The sequence below is a fragment of the Urocitellus parryii genome, chromosome 9 (genome assembly GCF_045843805.1).
Source record: "Urocitellus parryii isolate mUroPar1 chromosome 9, mUroPar1.hap1, whole genome shotgun sequence".
Lineage (NCBI taxonomy): Eukaryota > Metazoa > Chordata > Mammalia > Rodentia > Sciuridae > Urocitellus > Urocitellus parryii.
In genome coordinates, this window is record NC_135539.1 from 130,417,734 (window position 1) to 130,439,697 (window position 21,964).

A 21,964-nucleotide genomic window follows, 5' to 3' on the forward strand; every position below is an offset into this window, starting at 1 on the left:
CCCTTTTAAGAGCTGAGAGCTAGTTAGGTTTCTGTGCTCTGCTGTGGTGCTGACTTAGGGCAGATTAAAAGATTTCTTGGGGCTGGGGTTGTGGCTCAGTGGTAGAGCGCTTGCCTGGCATGTGTGAGGCACTGGGTTCAATTCTCAGCACCGCAAATAAAATAAAGGTCCATTGACAACTAAGAAATATTTTTAAAAGAAGATTTCTTTATAGTTATGGAGAGATAATAAAATCTTTATAGAAGGCGCTGTGGTTGGGGTGGGGGAAAAGGAATAGATTCCAGAAATATTGTAGAAATAGGACTGACAGCACCTGAGAACTGAACGTGGGAGTGGAGGAGGAGTCAAATGAGGGCTGCAAGTTTGAGGCTGTATGGGTTAAAGCGGCCTTTTAAAGGAATACCAGATAACTTCTCTTATTTTTCCAAAGTTGAAGCGAAGCTCCATTTTGTGGATAGAGCTGTGGAAGGGGCTTCTTTTTGGATTGCTTAAGACTGTGGCCTGTGGGGTGAACTGTACCCACACAGTGCTCAGCACAGGCCACAGTCATTGAGTAGGATCAAAAGAAATACGCTATGTCCAAGAGCTGATGTACCAAATTGTGGAAGAAGCCCTTCCATCTATCCTCATCTTTCTATTATCCAGTCACCAACCTCCCTCTCATAGGAGATCTGGCACCATTTTACAAACAATTTAGGAAAGAGAATGTCATCCTTAATCTGGGGGCAGGGAAACGAAGGAAATTCAATACTCAAGAATCTTGAAAACTGTAGAAAACAAGCTGGTTTCAGCTGAGTTAATTTTGTGTGGCGCCTGTGGGATGATCTGCTTATCTGAATGCTTTCACCATAGAATATTAAATAATAGCAAAAATTTATTGATCAGCTAGTGGATAGTCATTTTAGACACTTTGTTTTCACATGGTGAATTTTTCATTGACTCCTCACGAAACGCTGGGCATTGTATCCCCGTTTGACAGATGAGAAAATCAAGACTCTGAGAGAGAGAAGCTTAATGCAGCATTGCTACTAATGAGTGCCTTTTGCCCTAATGTTTTACTTGGTTGGTTTTAATTCATCAATGCACGGATTGTCTCTTTTTCTGATATATCTGTGAACGTACAGGTTGTATTTGTTTTGAGCATGCAAGAGGTGGGGCAGCTGTTCTGTTACAGAAGGTCAGGATGCCCCCTGAGCAAGAGTGCTTTTGGGATTCTTCCTGATTCCTAGTTCAGCTTGAGGACCTTCTCCTGGTACTTGACAGGGGGCTTCATTGTTCTCATCATCTTAGCTTGAACACCTTCTGTGTGCCCGCTTCAGTGCTGAGCTACATTGCTGTATGTAACCATTACACCCACCTCAGGAGGCTGCTACTCTTGGCTTCACGTAATGCTCCTGAGGCCCCACAGCTGGCAAGTAGCAAAGATGGGACTGGAAACCATGTCCATCTACTCCAGAGTGGGTCTTTCCAACTACTGTGACATTTGCCCAATGTCAGACCTTATTTTTATTCTCAAGATCCCCACACCCAGGGCTCCTTTATTTTGGTTCAAATTTATTTAAACTAAAATCCAGATACATCCGGAGAATAAGCATTAGGTTCTTTTGTCCTTAGAACTTAAAAAAAAAAAAAAGCAAAATGTTAGTATTAGTGAGCTAAGACAAAAAGCATGTGTGAGTAGGAGTGTTACCTGGAGTCTTTCCCTGTGCCTCAATTTCTTAGCTGTAAAATAGGGTTCGGGGCTCATGTCACAGGAGTTTGTGAGGAGCAAATGAAATGCTCAACATGCGCAAAAATACTTAGAACAGTGCCTGATCACACATTCATTAATCAGTACGCTTTTACTATTATTTACATTTCTGAACCTATCATTGGATTAATTACCTAAGGAAGCTTTATAAGTGCTGCCTGGCCGGTGATGTGCTGATAGTACCGTATGCACATATTTAAATCACAGAAGCATTCTTCTCCTGTATTTAAAGGGAGTGGTGGCGTCAGAGCGCATCAGTAGAAGCAAGGTGGACCTGGGAGAAGCTTGGTGATGTGGCAGGTCAGCTTTTGACGCTCTATAGAGGTCATGGTAAAATGACCACAACCTCCTTTTATTTCCATCCAAATGCTTGCAAGAGTGCAAAAGTTAGCATCAGCAATTAACAGTCTGCATTTTTGATGCAGAAAGCAGTGCTCACTTGGAGCTAAAGGGCAAATTTTGTTAATCATTTTGTTTTGGTAAAGAGAGACTCATTCTCATTGTGGGATGTCCCACTCCTATGTAAGAAAATTATAGACAAGGATATAGAATTTTACTATGGCTGCATGGTAATAAAAGCTAATAAAATAATAACCAATTAGATGGTTATAAAGCTTGAGCATATTAAAGTATTATGCAAATACTGATTAACTATAATACCATAAACTCACAAAGCAAGCAAAAGCATGCCTGATTGAAATTATAGGAGCTTTTATTTGCATGTCTACAGAATCTATTATTAGTGGGTCTCAAAGGACCTTACAAGAAATAATTACTAAAGCCCATAAATATGACCAGTAAATGTCATTTTGCTAAAGGAATGCAAAAGAATTCTCCTTTATCTCATACATATCCCAAGACTAAGATGCTTGAGCAAAAGTATTCTATCCATATAGGGAGGGTATTCATATATTCTGGATGTTTGGGGTGGTAATTTCCTAAGTGTACAAACAGATTTTTGTACACTTCTTTTATAGAGTAGTACCTCAGTACACTAGATTAGAATGCTTCACTTATTTCTGCAATATTACATGAAGAATAGCTTTAAACAATTTTTGCCAATAAGTTATATTTTAATAGTTCTCTGTTGACTGTAATATCAAATTTGGAAAACAAAAATTATGCCAAGTTCACATGAAGTGTTTAAAAAATATTTTGGAATGTGATGTCAGGTTTATTTTTCCTCAGGCTGATATCCTATTCCATGGGCTAACTACTTGTTGGTACAGGCAGAGAAACTTCACATTTTTTTTTCTTTCTTCTGTAGAAAGTACTAAAATGTTGTGAGGACTTCTAAGCTGCTACAGAAGGACTTCTAAGCTGCCCTTTCTGGCCCACCTTCCCGCCTCACATACTCCCCAAGCTAAGGAGGGACTGGAAAAGCAGGAGGAAGTTCCCAGGGTCCAACTCTCTCTCTACTTCTAATCCTCACACTCTCCACGTGTGGTTGAGACTCATTCTGTGTCTGGTGCTGATAGACTATTTATGGCAGCTGCCAATCACTGTTGTGAGGGAGCTGTACCTCTGTGATCAGACCTGCATGTGGCATGGGACACTGGAGCCTGGAGAGCTGAGTGGGTCGGCTGAGGTCAGACAGCTGGTTTCTGCCTCACAATTAGATATGGGACCACAATCGAGGTCCCCAGACTCCTACACCAAAGTTCCCCCCCTTGATCTCATGGTGATTATATAATGCTTTCAGTCTCTCTCTCTCTCTCTCTCTCTCTCTCTCTCTCTCTCTCTCTTTCACATACACACACACATACATACACAATCTTGAAAAGTCAGAAGCAGAGGACCACAACTAGAGGAAACTCTTTGTTGCTTTATCCAGGACTGTGGGTTGAAAGTCTAGAGGTGGAACTTCATGGATCTGGAGAAAAATGGAGAGACATGTATGCAGAGTTGAAAGGGTGGACTGTGGGAGGGTTGGGAGTAAGAAGCTGAACAGTTGGATGTGCAGGAGAATAAAGAGCAAGGCAAAGTAGAGAGACCAGGCAGAATGGTCTTAGAGGACTAGGAGGATGATTGAGTTTGTGCCCATGGCATATGACAAAAACCCCTCTTGGTTACTGGGTGAGGAGCCTTAGGTTCCTGCAGTCTCTTGGAAAGCGGCCAGAGGGGAGGGAGAGAGCCAGGCAGGTGCAGAGGCCATGGACATTATCAGGGAACACAGGCTGGGAACGAATCCCTGGGAAACAGTGGCATGAAGGAGACTGTTGAGAGAATTGTGTAGTTGGTGTCTATTCTGTGAGAGATGCTACATTTAAAATTATAATTTTCATATTTTTCCAGGGAAAACTGAGGCTGCCATCAAAAACTTTGGTCCATACTACAGTCGCCAGTATTCGGTGGCTTTCGGCAATCACGTGCGCAGTGAAGTAGAACAGCAAAGAGATTTAACGTCACAATTTTTGAAGACCAAGGTAACTATGGACCTTTTGCTCATGAATTTCTCCCACTGAAGAAAGCTTTATAGTTCATAATGTTTCAGAAATAAATGATGATTTGAATGGTAGTTTAAAAAATATGTCCTGAAATCATTCATGTTCAAAAAATCCTGTTTGCTTAGAAATTAGAATATATAGATTTCTTTTTTTAATTCATTAATTTTTTTTTAGTTGTGGATGCACACAGTATCTTTATTTTATTTATTAACTTTTTGTGGTGCTGAAGATTTGAACCCAGTGCCTCACATGTGCCAAGCAAACACTCTTACCACTAAGCTACAACCCCAGCTCAGCTATAATTCCAGCCCTGTATGATTTCTTGCTGATGGTGTAATCCATATAAAAAGAAACTGGCACGAGTCCACTTTTAGTATGTGATTTTTCCACACTGATGCTTTGATATCAGGAAATCTGACCTGCTGTAGGAAAGTTCAGTTTTTTAAAAGTCATAATTGCAGTGTCTTCTGCTATGGGCATTTTTATTTTGGTTCCTGATCAAATATGATTTTTCTCTTTGAGCTCTCTAATGTATTCTTATTATTTTGCCCCATTATTAACTTTAACCTCAACACATATTTATTAGCACCTCCTTGTCAGACTGTTGTTTCTGACAGAGTGCTAATGCAAATTAGAACTGGAGAGTGAGACCAATTCTCTGCCTTCCTGGGGTTTATATTCAAACACAGGAGTCAGGCCATAAACTAACAAACAAAGAAACATCGGGTGATGTCAGGTCATGGAAAATGCCACAAAGAAAAATAAAGCAGACATCTTCTTTTGGGGAAGTTGGTAGGCGAGGGAAGGCCTCTGTAGGGATGGCTGGAATGAATGACAGCTATATGAGAGTTCATGGGAAGAGTAACCAGAGACCCTGCAGTCAGGGTGGGAAAGCTGGCGTGCCCAGAGTGCTGTGTGCAGGGGACAGGGATGAGCAGCGATTACAGAGAGGCAGACAGAGACCAGGCTGTGTAGACCTGTAGGACACCAGAAGGGGTTGATTTTGTTTTAAATGTAAAGGGAAATCCCACTGGAGGCTACTGAAGACAGAGTGACCTATGAAGGGTGGGTAGAGAATAGACTATGGGAAGGGAGGGGAAATGGGAGACTGGCAAGGAGGCTACTGCAGAAGCCCAAGAGAAGAGTGGAGAGGAATTGAACTAGGAGGGCGGTGGTGGTAGAGAGAAGAGGTACTTATGATAGAGGTGACAGAACTTGCTATTAGCAGGACAGGATGAGTGCGGATCTCTTGGTCTTTAACCTGAGTGATAAGTGGATAGATTTGCCTTTTACTCGGGAGTGAATGGGAGGCCTGAGTTCATTTTTGCCAAGGTTGAGATGCTTATTTTACATACACCTATAGAAATATTGAATAGGCAGTTGGGTATTCTGATCCGGAGCTCAGTGAAGAGACTGGGACTGGAGAAGAGCCATCTGGGGAGTTGTTGTCTTATAACCAGGAGGAAAGTCATGGGATATAATTGAGGAATGAACGCAGAGAAGAGGTGCAGAGTACTGGCCCCACCAGCATTTGGACATCAGAAAGAGGAGAAGGATCCAGACACGTGGGCTAAGAAAAAACAGCCTGTGGAGTAGGAGAAAAATCAGGAACGTGTAAGGTGCCAATGAGGACAGGATTTCAAGGAGGAAGTGGGTGATAAATGGTGAAACGCCACACAGAGGCTGTTAGCCACGAGGTTCAGCAACACGGGTATGTAGGGAGAGCTGATAGGAATCCCTGTGAAGCTTTGGTTCTTAAAATTTAGGGAGCTTGTTTAAAATGCAAATTCTGAGCTGGCTGGTAGTACAAGCATGTAGTCCCAGCATTGGGAGAGTGCTTGAGCCTAGGACTTTGAAACCAGCCTGTCCCCAAACAAAATAGATGCAAATTCTGGTCCACACCCCAGAGAATCTGATGCAGTAAGTCTAGGGTGAGTTCACATTTTTAGCCTGGCAAGCTTATCCACTGATGGCCCAGCTTGAGGAAAGCTGCATGTAAGAAGATGAAGTTCCCCTGATATTGGTTCCAACCTCATTTGACAAGGGAGTGAGGTCTTCCCTGACCTTTATTTTTGGTACTGGGGATTGAATTCAGGGGCACACGACCACTGAGCCACATTCTCAGCCCTATTTTGTATTTTATTTTAGAGATAAGATTTCACTGTGTTGTTTAACGCCTCAATTTTGCTGAGGCTGGCTTTGAACTGGCAACCCGTCTGCCTCAGCCTCCCAAACCACTGGGATTACAGGCATGAGCCACTGCGCCTGGCCTCTCTGACCTTTTAACCAGGCAAGATATCAAGCTGCCACATTGTCTGTCACGATGGAACTTTAAGCCACTTTGCTGGACTATATTTTGAAATAAGGTGGGAATTGTACAATGAGATGGATAGAAATTATCCCTACACAGCAAGCCCAATGGAGGACCTTCGTAGGAATCTACTGGAGATTCCCCTGTACCACATCTGTCATCAAAGTTAAGGAGAGATGCCCAGCCTTTTAAATCGGAGAGGTAGAACTGAGGTTTGCTGGCTTGATGCCTCCCTGTTTTTGAACCCAACAGGATATCAAGGAGTGTGAGGAGGGGTGAAGTGTTTGTAAGCCTGGGTTGCCATGGCTTTTGGGAAAGCCACTGAGCACTGGCTCTTGAGGCGCACATGGAGGTGTGATGAATCGAGGAATCACCTGTTCATTCTTCTGATTTTCTGGAAATTACCCTGAGACATGCCAGGGATTTGGGGTAGATGTCCACAGCTTACATTATCCCAACTCACTCCCTCTCCCCCACAGCTTATCGAGCATTTATTAAGTGCCATGTGTATGCAAGGTACAACTTGATTGTTATAATCCCTTCTACCATATGCTCCTATACCTACAGCATAATACAGGAAAATGAAAACGTTATTTTTAATACATAAAAATAACAATAGGACAAATATTTGTGTTTGGTCAGGAGGAAGGGGCGATGGTGGAGGAGAGGAGGAACGACCATTTCCCCAGGTTCTCTGCACACCATGATTTCCTCAAACAGGCCTTGAAACACCAGGACTAAGGCTATGGTAACCCAGTGTGTCCTCTCTTGTTGAGATGGCTAACTTTGTCCATCTTCTTTAAGCCACCGCTGGAACCAGGAACCGTCTTGTACGAAGCGGAGCTCTCACAGTTTGCTGAAGACATACGGAAATGGAAGGACAGATACGTTGTGGTTAAGAATGATTTTGCTGTGGAAAGCTATGAGAACAGAGAGGTGAGACATTTCCCTGTTACCCCAGGTTCTCGCAATATTCTTAAACCCTTGGCGAGGTGGATCGGCTCGTCCTCTCCTTTGCCACAGATCCGTGCAAGAAGCACTCATTCGGGGATCATTTCAATTAAAATGACATTTATTGAATTTTTATTCTGGGCCAAGTGTTACACAAGGTTCTGGTTAAATAGCTGTTGATTAGACAGATGTTTGCAGTCCTGGGGACAAGATAGACTTTGAGCACAAGATCACAAGTGAGTGTGAAAAGGGAAGGCTGCGCAGAGTGGCTGAGTTCGCACAGGAGCCTTTCCCACGGTCCTTCAGCCTCCAGGTCTTTCCCAGTCACTGGCTGGACGTCCTTCCCTCTGCTGTCTTCATGTCTTCCCACTCTTAGGCCTTGTGTGTGACAGAAGGCAGAGGAGTTACTTATTCACTAAGGTTGTGACGGGATTTGCCTGGGTTCCTGGGAATTTAGAACACTCCACATACTTTATTCCACTTCTTGATTATTCCCCCGGCTGCCTTTGGACTTTTTTCCTGGATATTTTTCTTGTTTGTAAAAGGTTGAAAGATGATATATATAAAATGACTAGACCTTGAGAGGACTTTGGTTTTTTTTGGTTCCTATTTCTTTCCCCACATAGGGATGTAACACACGAGGGAAAGTACACTGGGCAGCGAATTTGGGAGAGTACAGTTTAGGTCAAGTGCCACTCATTGGAACTGAACTCATGGACAAGTGACCTGCTGTCTCTGGGCCACAAAAGTAGAAAATTTGGTTGAATGATCCCAATGGCTTCTTTCAGATCTCAGACTGTACACAGTTTTATCTACATAAATCCTCAACCCCTTCCTTGGAAATGAGTAATTACGATTTACCAGTTAAAGATCATAACATGTTTAAAATTCTGCAAAGTTCAAGAGCGGTCAGAACAAGCTGCATGGTATGGAGCCATCTGCCTGATACTAAACCATAGTAGGAAGCAGACCTATGTGTTTCCTTCCCATTTCTGGCAGAAATTAGGAATAAAATATAGCACAAACATATTTCACAGGCTACTGGATGAGGTTCAAGTGCTCTCTTGAGTAGACTTACTTCCTTCAACATTGGCTAAGTTTATTCTTTCTCCACTTATCTATGTTAGGATTTCATTCAACACTTAATTTGTACTCAGAAGCAAAGTATTAATACACTGCAAATTGCAATGGTAGTAATAACAGATTGCCTTATTTTTTTTAAAGAGAGAGAGAGAGAGAGAGAGAGAGAGAGAGAGAGAGAGAGAGAATTTTTTAATATCTATTTTTTAGTTTTCGGTGGACACAACATCTTTATTTTTATGTGGTGCTGAGGATCGAACCCAGCACCCCACGCATGCCAGACGAGCGTGCTACCACTTGAGCCACATCCCAGCCCTGCCTTATTTTTTTACGGCCCCTTATAATGTCCTTTCAGAGAAGCTTGAGGAGAGGCAGTGTAGCATATTGGTTAATCTGTCAGGTTTTGAGTCACATGTTTGCCAGCTTCTAGGGATATGTCCTTACCTAAATTGTAAATCTCTTTGAACCTCAGTTTTCTCATTAATGAATGCATGATCCCTTTGTTGTTTACAATAAATAAATTTATTGAGGCATTTAGCACCTAGCCAGGCCTTTGGTTGAACCCAATGTTGTGCAGATATGATTATTTCTAACTAAATTGGGAGGAAACCCTGAAGGGCTTTTTCTTTGGTTTACTAAGGTTTTTGCTACATTTAACGCTAATTGAAATTTCTCTGTGAATCAAATTTTGGTGGTTTGTTTTACTTCTTGGTTCTGAAAACTTGCTCCCTCAACTTGAAATTTATGAGTGATACTGATGGGTTATTTATTTATTTTTTTTGGTCCATTACTTTCTACCAACCTGTGGTCATTGAGATAGAATGACTGAATTTGATAATAAACACACATTTTTATAAACTCACTTGGATATTTGAAGGGAAATTCCAGCCATTTGTCATCATTGCTTACAGTTTTAATAAAATCATGATTTTTAATTTATAAAAGTGCTTTTAAAAAAATACACACCCCAGAATCGCACATTAAGAACCTATAAATTACCTGTTGTTTTATTGTGAGTCCAATTCTGCGTGGTAACTAAGCAGGAGCACTGGTAAGCCTGCCCTCTGCACACTGGCCCTGGGACTGGACAGACATGAGGAAAATCCTGGATTTGTTACCTACTCACTGCTGGGCCATCGGCAAATGATTCAATCTCTTTGAGCTTCATTTTTCTCACTTGTAAAATAGAGATAATACCTAACTCATTATTCTGTTTTTAGGATTAAACAATGTAATGTTTATGAAAGCCAATGAGCTTATTATAACTAATAACAATTCACATTTGAGTCCAGCCTGAATCAAATTGCTTCTGAAATTTCTCCAAACCATACATTTAGATTGTCCTGTGTTAGGCTCTGGATCCCAGATGTGTTGACGCTGTTGATGGATGGTTCTCACAAGTATGAAAACAAACTTCTTAGATATCTGAGAGTTTGTTTAGTTTGGGTTTCTTCACTCGCTATCTTACTGATGCAGAATGTGTTATTGTTATTCTGAGTTTGTTGCCTAGATCAATGTTATTTTAGTTATTCCCAAGAGTACACTTGGGCGTTTGGGTCCCACAGTTTCTTGGTTTCAATTCTCAGCTTGCGTTAAGGTTTCTATTTTCAAAAATTCTGCCTGGATGTAGGCATCTCCCTTCCGGCACACATACTTCATCTGGGTGACTTTGTGGCTGTGTCTGCCTAACTGCTCTAGTGATGCTCTGTGCCTCTTCTGCATTTCTTAAACAGCAGAGCTTCCTGTCTGCCAGCCAGAATGGTTTGATGTCACAAAACTGCACTACCATCTCAACTATTTTATGCCCAACAGTCACATCTGAGGGCCAAGCCGTTGGCATATTTTATCACAGCAACATTTTAAAGTTTCTGATGGAAATCCAGTAACCATCATAACAGTTCCTTGTTGCATCGTCTTGTTGGTCACTGAACCTGGTCCACATCAGTCACCGAGCATTTTGTACAGCAACTGTGAGGTTGTCACCTTCTCGGTTATCAGAATGACTCGGCATTAGTGACTGAAATGGTAAATGCGGTGTGTATGATTCTGGGGTGTGTATTTTTTTTAAAGGCACTTTTATAAATTAAAAATCGTGTGCATGTTGCTGAAGTCATTTTTCCTATTCGAGAGCATATCTATGAGGAATATTCCCGAGATTAGGGACCCTGATTGACATGTTGTAACCATCACACAAAAGTACTAGATACTGCCTTGCAAGTGGCAGGTATGCAGAGCAGATTTTTTTTTTTTTTTTTTTTAATAAATGGCTCTAACTCAATGACCTAGTGTGGAGATTTCTGTCTCTGGGTATGTGTATCTGTGTCTATGTGTCCATTTTTAATATGACTTTCCAAAAAATCCAAATGGGGAAGAAATTCATTCACTTATGCCTTTTCCTCCCAGGCCTATCAGAAGGGAGCGGCTCCTAAAAGTCGAATTCTTCCAGCTGGTGGCAAGGTGTTAACATCAGAAGATGAATATAACCTACTGTCTGACAGGCATTTCCCAGACCCTATTGGTAAGTCACTGAGCCTCTTTTTTCAAGGAAGAAAATTTAAACTGATTTTATTGAGCTAGAGCAGTGGTTCTTAATGGGGAAGAGGAATTTAACTTTGTAGGGCCATTTATCATTGTCTGCAGATATTTTGGTTGTTACGATTAAAATGGGAGTGCTACAGGCCAGGATGCTGCTGGAGATCCTGTAGTGCATGGGACAGTCTCCAACAATGAAGAGAAAAAAATCAGTAATGTCCAGGTTGAGAAACCCACGCCCCACAGACAAAGGGTTGACATCGTTTCTCTTGTTTAGCCAACGTTATACCACTTCTGTTATTTGATGTCCCATTTAGTATTGCACAAATCAGTTACGTGTTTCTAGCACATGGAAAATTTGCTATTGGTCAAGTACCTGGAAGCTTTTGAACATATTGCAGGCTTTGATAGCACCTCCCAGAGCAGTGGAAATAAACAGGTAGGGCTCAGTCTGTGAAAAGCACAATCCCATTCTTTCAATAAACAAGACTGACCCTGTTGGGGGATTATTGTCTTTCTAATTTTGGGGTGATATGCAATTAAACATCCCAAATTGACAAAAAAAAAACGAATTTAAATATTATAGCAATTCATAGCTAATATGTAAAAAAATTTTTAAAAGGCACTGTATCAATTCACCTGTCTATAAATAAAGCTGAGCGCTGCCATAGACAGAGCATGGAACTCAGAACTGGGAGCCTGGACTTTTATCTACTTCTCACTGTGCCACTTATCAAATGTTTTAGAGGAGCAGGCTGCTGAACCGTTCTGGTTTCTATTTCTCCAATTCTAAAATGGGGCTTTGAACTTGAAAGTCTAAAAGGGTATTTCTGATATTTCTAGCTTTAACATTCTTTGATTCTCATTCACTCCTTTTTTTTTTTCTTAGAGAGAAAGTGATGGATAATGTATAGACTAAATAGGGCAATTCACAGAGATTCATGAACTGTGAATAATGTGATAGCTCCATCTGGCTTTGTATAAATCATACCACATAGTAATTACTTGGCTTCTTGAAGAGAGGCCTGGTTTTTATTAATAGGCACAATCATTTCATTATAATTTATGGGAGAAAATGTAATCATTCCATCAATTGTTATTTTGGTGCAGAATGCTTAGCATAGTGTTTTTAATAACACAATTATGGGATTAGTACATGGATCATAAACCTAGATTAACAAATTATTACTAAGTAATTCAGGCTAAAACAACACTTTATGTGCACTATACACATTATTATATTTTATATTTTCTCTCAACATTTATTTATTTGCCATCCTGACTACAGAGCTATAGCTAGAAATGGAATACCAACATGTTGGCTGTTCAGAATTTCTCCAGAACTTTTCAAGGAAATCCATCGGAACAGACAATATACTTATTGATTTGTTGATGAAATCATACCAGAGGAATGAAAAGCAATGAAAAACACAAGGCTTATGTGACTAATGCCATTGTCCCAAGGCTTCAGATTGGGGCATTTCAATGACTATTTTTATCATATGGTGTGGCCTCCTGAGTTTTAAAAATAGAATATTCTATAGTAGGTCATTTGTGATGTCTTTGTGATACAATTCAGAAAATATGCAGATGGATGGCATTTGGAAAAATTATTGTAAAAGGTTAAGTGAGGGAACTCTAGGCTAATAGGAGTGGATTTTATGGGTCTTGCTGAAGCTTTTAATTGCAGAGGGTCAAAGTTGATTTCAGTTGTTTGTACAAAATTGTGACATCTTGGAAAGGGCAAGGAGAATTGATTCACAAAACCATGTTAATCAAGAGGACTTACTATGTGATAGTATTTCTACTAAAAAGAAACTTAGGCAAGATAAAAGGAATTGACCTTGCTTGATTGAGAAAAGGCACCGGAGCTTATGAATATTAAGGCGACTGTTGTTTTGCTAAAGTGATTCACTTATTTGGCATTTTATTAGTTAGATCCTGGTTTGCTGCACATGAAGAAAAATTCAATTAAATACACAGTTTTTATTATTATTTTTTTTTTGTTCTAATTAGATATACATGACAGTCAACTGCATTTTGACACATCGTACATATATAGAGTGTAACTTCTCATTCTTCTGGTTGTACATGATATAGAATCACACCGGTCATATAGTCATATATGCATTTAAGGTATTAATATCAATGCATTCTATGTTCTTGCTAGAAATATTTGGGTTTTAATCCAGAGTTGGTGTGGCAAATCCATAAATTTGTCAGGGACAGGCTCTGTCTAGTTTTCTCCTATTTATTTCTAGGCTGTGTGGACCTTAGTAGCAGAGTCCAGGATGGCTGCTGGAGCTCCAGCCACAGCTTTCTCATTTCAGGCAACAGGGAGGACAAAACAGAAGGAGAGATGTTCATTCCCTTTCTCCAAGGTTACATACGCCACTTTACTTACATCCCATTGGCCAGAACTTAGTAGCTATGGGGTACCAAACTACAGGGAAGCTGGAAATATGTAACAGTCTTCATGCAGTCATTTGCCCAACTGAAAATCAGGGTTTTTATGCGGAGAAAGAAGGGCTGATAGGATGCTGTGACATCTAGAGGTGTCCACAGCATGCCGCTGTTCACGCATTAGTTTGTTAACTCACATGGCGATTCATTCTTAGTCACTGTGTGCCAGGCTTTGTGCTGGAGGCCAGCTTTTGTCCCCAGTGCTTCCACTCTGTTCCCTTCAGGTCCCAGGACAGTGGAACAGGGCTTCTGTATATGCCCCCTAGAAGTCTGTTCTGTCCTTGAGTCAATCCCGTTTTATTAACTTACCAGGAACTGGCTCCTTCTGGGCCTTCCTCCCATCATTAATTTTTTTTTATTTATATATGACAACAGAATGCATTACAATTCTTGTTACATATATAGAGCACAATTTTTCATATCTCTGGTTGTATACACAGTATATTCACACCAATTTGTGTCTTCATACCTGTACTTAGGATAATAATGATGCTCACATTCCACCATCTAACCCCATGCCCCTTCCCTTCCCCTCCAACCCCTCTGCCCTATCTAGAGTTCATCTATTCTTCCCATTCTCCCACTCCCTATCACACCATGAATCAACCTCCTTATATCAAAGAAAACATTCAGCATTTTGATATTGGCTAGCTTCACTTAGCATTATCTTCTCTAACTCCATCCAGTTATCTGCAAATGCCATAATTTTATTCTCTTTTATTGCTGAGTAATATTCCTTTATATATATATATATGCCACATGCCACTTTTTTTATCCATTCATCTTGAAGGGCATCTAGATTGATTCCACACTTTAGCTATTGTAAATTGTGCTGCTATAAACATTGATGTGGCTACGTCCCTGTAGTATGCTGTTTTTAAGTCCTTTGGGTATAGACCCAGGAGAGGGACAGCTGAGTCAAATGGTGGTTCCACTCCCAATTTTCCAAGAAATCTCCATACTGCTTTCCATATTGACTGCACCAATTTGCAGTCCCACCAGCAGTGTATGAGTGTGCCTTTTTCCCCACATCCTCGCCAACACTTATTGTTGTTTGTCTTCATAATAGCTGCCATTCTGACTGGAGTGAGATGAAATCTTAGAGTGGTTTTAATTTGCATTTCTCTAATTGCTAGTGATGATGAATATTTTTTCATGTATTTGTTGATTGATTGAATATCCTCTTCTGAGAAGTGTCTGTTCAGGTCTTTGGCCCACTTATTGATTGGGTTATTTGGTTTTTTTGGTACTTAGCTTTTTGAGTTCTTTACATACCCTAGAGATTAGTGCTCTATCGACGTGTGAGGGATAAAGATTTGCTCCCAAGACGTAGGCTCTCTATTCACCTCACAGATTACATGCATTGGAGAAAAAAAGATAGCCTCTTCAACAAGTGGTGCTGGGAAAACTGGAAATCCATATGCAACAAAATGAAATGAAACCCCTATCTCTCACCATGCACAAAACTCAACTCAAAATGGATCAAGGACCTAGGAATAAAACCAGAGACTCTGCCTCTAATAGAAGAAAAAGTAGGTTCTAATCTCCATCAGGTAGGATTAGGCCCCAACTTCCTTAATAAGGCTCCTTTGGTGCAAGAATTAAAATCAAGAATCAATAAATGGGATGGTCTCAAACTAAAACGTTTCTTCTCACCATCTCATCATTACTATGAACGATGAGTTTCTTGTATGCCAGGGCTCTCTGCAACCTTCTAGGGGGTCCTCTTTCCTCCCATTCCCTGCTCATTCTCTACACAGGGAACACCCAACCAGCTTCTCCTTCTGCATGTTCTCTGTGACTCTGGAAAGAAGCAGGGACTTTAAGCCATGTGCAGTGGCTTGTAACCGGAATGCAGGAAAGGAGTCACGCAGAGGCAAGGCTTCTGCCGAGTAACCTGGTTGAACATGCGTTGCTTGGAAAGGATTTGGAGTGAAAACATAAGTCTTATTTTTTAGGGCTTCTAAAATTCCCCAAGCCAACAAAGCACATCTGTTGATTGAACACTCTGATGCTAAAGGTCTCCTGGTTTCCCTGACTGTGCTGTGGGCTGAGGATACCAGGACACGTGAGAGGCTGTCCCTACCCTCTAGGAGCCCACCGTTCAGGGTGGTGGCTCTGCTTCCTGGGGAGGCAACTGTGAGAATCATTGGGGAAGCTCACCTCACTCTCCCCACCACTGTCCCCTGAGTGTGGGTGCAGACATGGCAACCGGTCATCACAGTGGTTTTGGGGAGCAAGGAAAGGAGCACCCAGTTCTGTCTCAGGTGGCAGAGGAGGTGCTGGCGAAGGCATCCCAGAGGAGGTGGCTTCTGAACCAACTTTTGCAGGAAGAGAGAGAATGTTCTATGGGAGAGCATGACAGGAAGGAAGGCGGGAAGGGTCTTGGGGAGTCCAGGAATGATAGGAAATGTCACGGAGGGGATGAGCTCACCCTGGGCTGGTGTAGACAGAGTGGAGTAGAAACCACTGAAGACCAGCGCAAACACCGTCACTTAATGTGACTTGGAGGGACAGCAAAGGAACCACAAGGTGACAGAGAAGAAATAGCTTTAAAAACAAAACAAAACATACAGGAAATGGGGAGACAGAAGCTCTTAGAAGTGAAGAGGTGTTGTTAGCAGCAACAGCTACTCGAGAGCAGACTAAAAGGACAGGTAAGAGAGAAGAAGCCACGGGCCGGCAGTCAGGATGACACCGGTGACATCAGCCATGGAGTGAGACTAGAGGTGGGGGGTGGGAGGGCTGGTGGAGGGATGGACAGAAGTCCGAACTAGCATGTCCCTCACCCTGTTCCATCCCAGGGCCTGCCCCACATACCCTCCCAGCCTGAAGTCAGTATTTAAGGTAAGAGACCTGTGTGTTGAGATTGTGTTTCAATATGTCTTCAGCCTCCAGTGAGAAGGAGAACTCTCAGCCGTTGGTGGTGCTGCCCAAGCCTTTCCCAGTGTACCTGTGGCAGCCCTTCCTCAGACATGGCTACTTCTGCTTCCACGAGGCCGCGGACCAGAAGAAGTTCAGCACCCTCTTGAGTGACTGCATCAGACACCTGAATCACGGTACGGCACAGCTTCCTTCTCGTCCCCAGGGGGCTGCCTCTCCTGAGTTGACTTGGTCATTCGAGATTCCTAGAAGGAGGGACAGAGAGTACTGCCCCGGGGGTGGGGAGGGACACCCAGGGAAGTGACAGTGCTGTACTGGAGGAAGGTGGCCTGCTCCCTGGTTGTTCAGCCAGGAAGACAGAATGGGGCGTGGTGATCTGGTGGTCGTGGCTGCTCTGTGACTATTCATGCCTATCATCCCACACGTGATTCCTCCTCCTCCTCCTCTTTCCTGATGCTTTTAATCCATATGCCAGCAAGAATGTGCCAGTTGACCGGGGCAAAATTCTAGTCTTTATGACATTTCTCGTTTCTTTTCACCTTTATTTCTGAATAACCGTGCCACTTGTCTGAAGTCAGCTTTCAGTGTGTCGCCATAACAGATGAGGTTCCTGTGGCTCAGGGTTGGGGGCTACAGTCTGTGGTCGCGGGCCCATTGCTTTGGGGCCTGTGGCGGGCAGCACATCTTGGTGGGAGCAGGTGGTGGAGCAGAGCCCCTCACCTCATGGCTGGGAAGCAACAGGGAGTGAGGAGGGGACCAGGGCCCCATGATCCCCTCCAAAGACAGATCCTTAATCACCTTAAAGACCTCCCAGAGTGTACCTGCTTTTAAAGATTCCTCTACCTCCCGTAAACACCCAGCTGGGGGCCAGTCCTTTACCACATGGACCTCTAGGGGACATGTACCCAAAACCAAAGCAATGGCTCTCAGAACTTGCAAGTCTGTAAGACTCACCGGGAGAGCCCAGCTAAAACCCAGGTGTCTGGGCTCCACCCGCAGACGTTCTGACTCGCTGGGTCTGGGCTGGGCCCTGGGTTTTGCTTTTCCTACAAACTGTCAAGTGACCCAAGGGCTCCTGGTCCAAAGGCCACACCCGGAGTGACATTGCTTCAGACCCTTTTGCCTCTGGTATTGATTTGATGAATATTCCAGCTATAATAAAAAGATCTTTCATTCCATTATGTGGTGTTTTTGATACCTGGATGCGAATGCATTGTGTTCTTTGAAAAAGACAGCCAGTCAAATGCCATCGGCCTTAACTCTGTGCCCAGCTCCATGCGGGTGTTAGGAACACAGGAAGGAAGCATGCAAAGTAGCTCTCTCAGGGCATATTTAGACTCAAACAGGGCGAGCGGAAAACATATTCTGATTTGATAGTTATCAAAGTTAATGTGTTAAAGAGTTAACTAGAGGTCACGGCCTAGGGAAGAAGTGGCTACAGATGGTCTCAACTTGGCAGCATTAGAATTAATGATTTTTCTAGTTTATGACAGTGCAAAAGCAATATGCATCTGGGTTCATAATAATGAGTGTGATTCTCTCTTGAAGCTGGACAGTGGCAGTGAGGGCAGCTCCCAGGCAGCCACACGATCATGAGGGGAAACAACCAATACTTTTTCAGTGTATTGTGTTGACAGAGATTTCTGGATCTCATGCTTTGTGTTTTTGCATCCTATTATGTCTACAAAACGCCCACCTCTGTGTGCATGAGGCATTCAACATGTTACTATAAAATAGGTTTTGCCTTAGATTATTTTTCTACATTAAGTTAATGCAAGTGTGCTAAGCACATTTAGGGAAATCTAGGCAAGCTCTGGAGCTGGATAGGTCAGGTGCATTTTCAACTTGTGATGAGTTTATTAGAATATAGCCCCATGAAGGTCAAGAGGCACCTGTCTAGTGCTGAAAGTCTTGAGCAGTTGACATTGAGCAGAGTTACCTTCCATGAGGACCTTTATTTCCTACTGTGGTTAATGTTACTGTACACCATGAAGTTCAGGGGTTTTCCCAAGACCATCAGTCCTACAGAGCAAGTCGCTAGTGATGCATCTCAGTCATTTCTTGGGTTTTAACTTGCATATCAATAGAAGGCTAATGGAAAAAAAAATAATGTCACTCTGTCTTGCTATAGCAACTCATCATAATATTGACTCCTGACTAGTTAGAGTCTTTATAAAAATAATTCCCTTATTAATATCTTGCCTTGTGGTTTTGATGTTTCAGAGAGACAGAATCGCCCAGCTCTGCCTGTTCCATCCAGCTCATTTTTCAATACTCTTACCACCTCTGGGTCTAGTACGAACATGCAGTTGGCACTGAACACAAGAACTGCGAAGTTTCACTGAACAGAGAATGTTCTGGGCCCAGCCAAGTGGGGCTGACCACACTCCCCCTCCCATGTACATAATAGGAATTTCTCCGGGGAGTTTTTGAATGTTATGTAGCCTGCATTTAGACACCATTTATGGAAGACTCCAGCAGATTCAAAACCCAAGTCTGCTCTCCAGTAGTTATCAAAGGCACTAAGATAATGAGGCCTAGTTTTATTACCCTGGGTCTGTGGCACATTCTTCTGTCCAGAAACCATTTGTCCCTCACTAAGTCCTGATGCAGAAAATCTGGCCTAACTTCCAGTGGTTCCAGTCAGAGTCGCAGACCATCATGACATTACAGGGAACAGTGGTTGGCTATTGTGGGCTGGTGAGCTCATGGGTCTTTCCTGTCTCGCTTCTCTTTCTGGTGTGTGTGTGTGTGTGTGTGTGTGTGTGAGTGTGTGTGGTGCTGGGGATTGAACCTTGGGCATTGTTCACTCTACGAACTGAGCTATATCCCTACTCCCCCATCCAAAAAAAAAAAAAAAAGTAGGAAGCTTTATGCTTTTCCTTCCTTCAAGGGAGGGGAACATTTAGGGGCCAAGAGATTTTTACACTCTTATGGGAACATGGAGGTGTGGGGGTGTGCACACATGTGTGTTTTGCTTTGGTTTGATTTTGGTACCTCTTTATTGAGCAGGCATAAAAAGAACTCTCAAGATTAATCTTTAGCAGAACACCTCACTTCACGTCACTTAATATTAAGCCCATCGAGTGGCATATGCCTAGAACAACAGCTGCTGCTCCCTGTCTCTTGTCCCTCACCAGAGAAGGCCAGGGTTCTTAATGTCAGCTGCTCCAGAATGGGATTTGCTTAAATCCCAAAATGTTCTGAGTCAAGTGCTATCATCCCAAATTCAGTCCTATTCTTCCGAATTTTAGTTTGCAAAATCTGGTCATTACAGTTACAGAGATACAGTTAAAACTTCAGATAAACCTAGAGGGCTGCACACACACAATATGGAATAATGGTCACATGGATGTGAGTCTGCTCTTCTGGCTCAGGATCATCATTCCTTGGCATGTGACTTTGCAGGAAGAGGAAAAAGTGTTCCTGGCAGGAGGCATGGGATATGTAAGAGCCAGACGCAAGACAGAGCCTGGGCCATCCAAGGAACTGGAGGAAGTTTGTTGTGGCTGTTGCTTAGATAGGAGTCCATCAAAGATGGGGAGACAGGTGAGATCCAGGTTATAAGGGGCTTTGTGATGCACCTTAAAAATATGGATCTTATTCTAACAGAAATAGGGAACCACCTAAAAGTTTTAAGTAGATAAATGACCTGATCAGGCACCCACTTTAGAAAGGTCATAGTGGCTGCAGTGCACGGTGACAGTAGGGGTAGGTATAGCTTTCTGGGGTGCCAGAAGGCCACTTAGGAAGCTTTGGCAGGTAACAGATGCTGGTAGCTTGCAGGGAGGAGTGCAGTGTTGAATGAAGGAATGGGTCAGTGTTAAGCCATTGACCTCCACCTAAAGGATTGAGGAACAGAAGAGGTGGATGTTAGAGGACAGCCATCACTGGATGAATGATAATTCTTCCGAGGAAGTGGAATACTGGCAAAGTTTTCCTCAACAGTGCTGTGCTGGCCAGAGGACAGCCGAACTGCCCTAAGCAATTGCCAGTGTTCACATCATTATGAGCACTAAGGAAGAAGGGACAGTAGAGTATCTGGTAAGCACGAGGGCAGTGGATTTAAAAGTACAGAAGAATGACCCAGGGGATTTTGACAAAAATGACCACAATGATGTAAAGACACTCTGTAAACCTCAGCAAGCTGTTCAGTCACCTGTGACAAATTGTCACCTCCAAAGGTCCTTGTGATGGGGTCAGCAGGCTGGATGTGGAGCTGTGAGGGTGATTGCATTTTGGCACTGGTGATTGCATTTTGGAGCTCTTATCCCAGAATTCCCATATGAAACCAGACCCCTTTATTAGATTTGATTTTGGCACTTGGACCTTTTAGGTGTTCAATACATGTTGCTGAATTAAACTGAATTTTAGAACCAAAAAATCACTTATAATTCAAATCAGATACAGCAAATAGTTTTGGTGTATTTATTTATGCGTGGAGTTTTAGGTTCTCTAGTCCTCAGTGGCAGATCTCAGATCTATTTTCGCCAAGTGAATTTCTTCCCAGAGCCCATTTTTACCTATGAATCAAGTTCATTAGTTGAGGGACTAAGTGTCGGGTGTGGGCATCAAACAATTCTTGCTGAAAATTTACAATGAATTTTAGTTTGTAATAGATGAAAACATACTTCTGAATTTCATGGCACAAACTTATATTTTTGGACAAACACATATCTATGAGTTGGAAAATTGCTTAGGCTTTTTGGGGCACTTTAAATGAATAATGTTTGGAGAATGCTAAATAAGAATACAACTTTTACAAACATCATTTTGGATGCTTTGGCTTAAGAAATATTTTATAGTATACTTTTGTTGCAATGCATAAAAACCTTTATGCATGCACACAAACTGCTTGGTAATTACCATTTCATAAAAACTAAGTACCAATTTTCTGTTTTAGTAGGACTGTGCCAAACTAGAGTCTTTAAAAGGATTTTTCTCTGCTTGGATTGCAGTCTCTCCTGGAGTTTAGCTTGAGTTCTTTGTGTCACACAGTTAGTATTCTACAATTATAAATATTTCTCTTTCTTCCTTTGTGAGTATGTGGTTTTCTCTTAAGAAATCATCACTTCCTCTTTCTGGTCCTTGGTGACTAGTCATCAAACTCTAAATTTGGGGGAGACCTTTGTGGTCACCCATTTGTCTCCTTAGAGTTTATTTGTGATAAGGCTCAAATAGGTCATAGCAGGGGGTCAGTTATCCTGACGTCCTAATATCCTAATGGCTCTCGACAACTGTTTCAGTTATACATATCAGGCCTTATAAAAATTTATCTTTGGGGAATTTTAAACATGCTCCTTTTTGAATCAAATCACTCTTGTGATACATTTGCATGATCGGGAGTGAAGCAAATCCAGAGCTATTCATCTGAGGTCATCAGAGAGCTGGGACGGGTTTCTTCATTGGTACTCTGAAAGCTCACCTTGGCATCTTGTCTGCCTGCTAAACAGGATTTTATCTTTGCATATCTTTAGGTTTGCTCTGGAGATAAAGTGGCTGAGAATGTAGCTTATTTACAGGTTAAATTTCATGTAGTCAAAATGC

The 21,964-nt window shown here is 42.2% G+C and overlaps 1 protein-coding gene across 1 annotated transcript in view; it reads left to right on the forward strand.

Moving 5' to 3' along the window:
* Window positions 1-21,964, forward strand: part of Niban1 (niban apoptosis regulator 1) — a 138,619-nt gene that overhangs the window by 54,945 nt on the left and 61,710 nt on the right. The window contains exons 2-5 of the mRNA XM_026392838.2: window positions 4,046-4,176; window positions 7,313-7,444; window positions 10,943-11,057; window positions 16,426-16,593. Coding sequence (XP_026248623.2) covers window positions 4,046-4,176; window positions 7,313-7,444; window positions 10,943-11,057; window positions 16,426-16,593 — 546 coding nt within the window. The remainder of the gene's footprint in view (window positions 1-4,045; window positions 4,177-7,312; window positions 7,445-10,942; window positions 11,058-16,425; window positions 16,594-21,964) is intronic.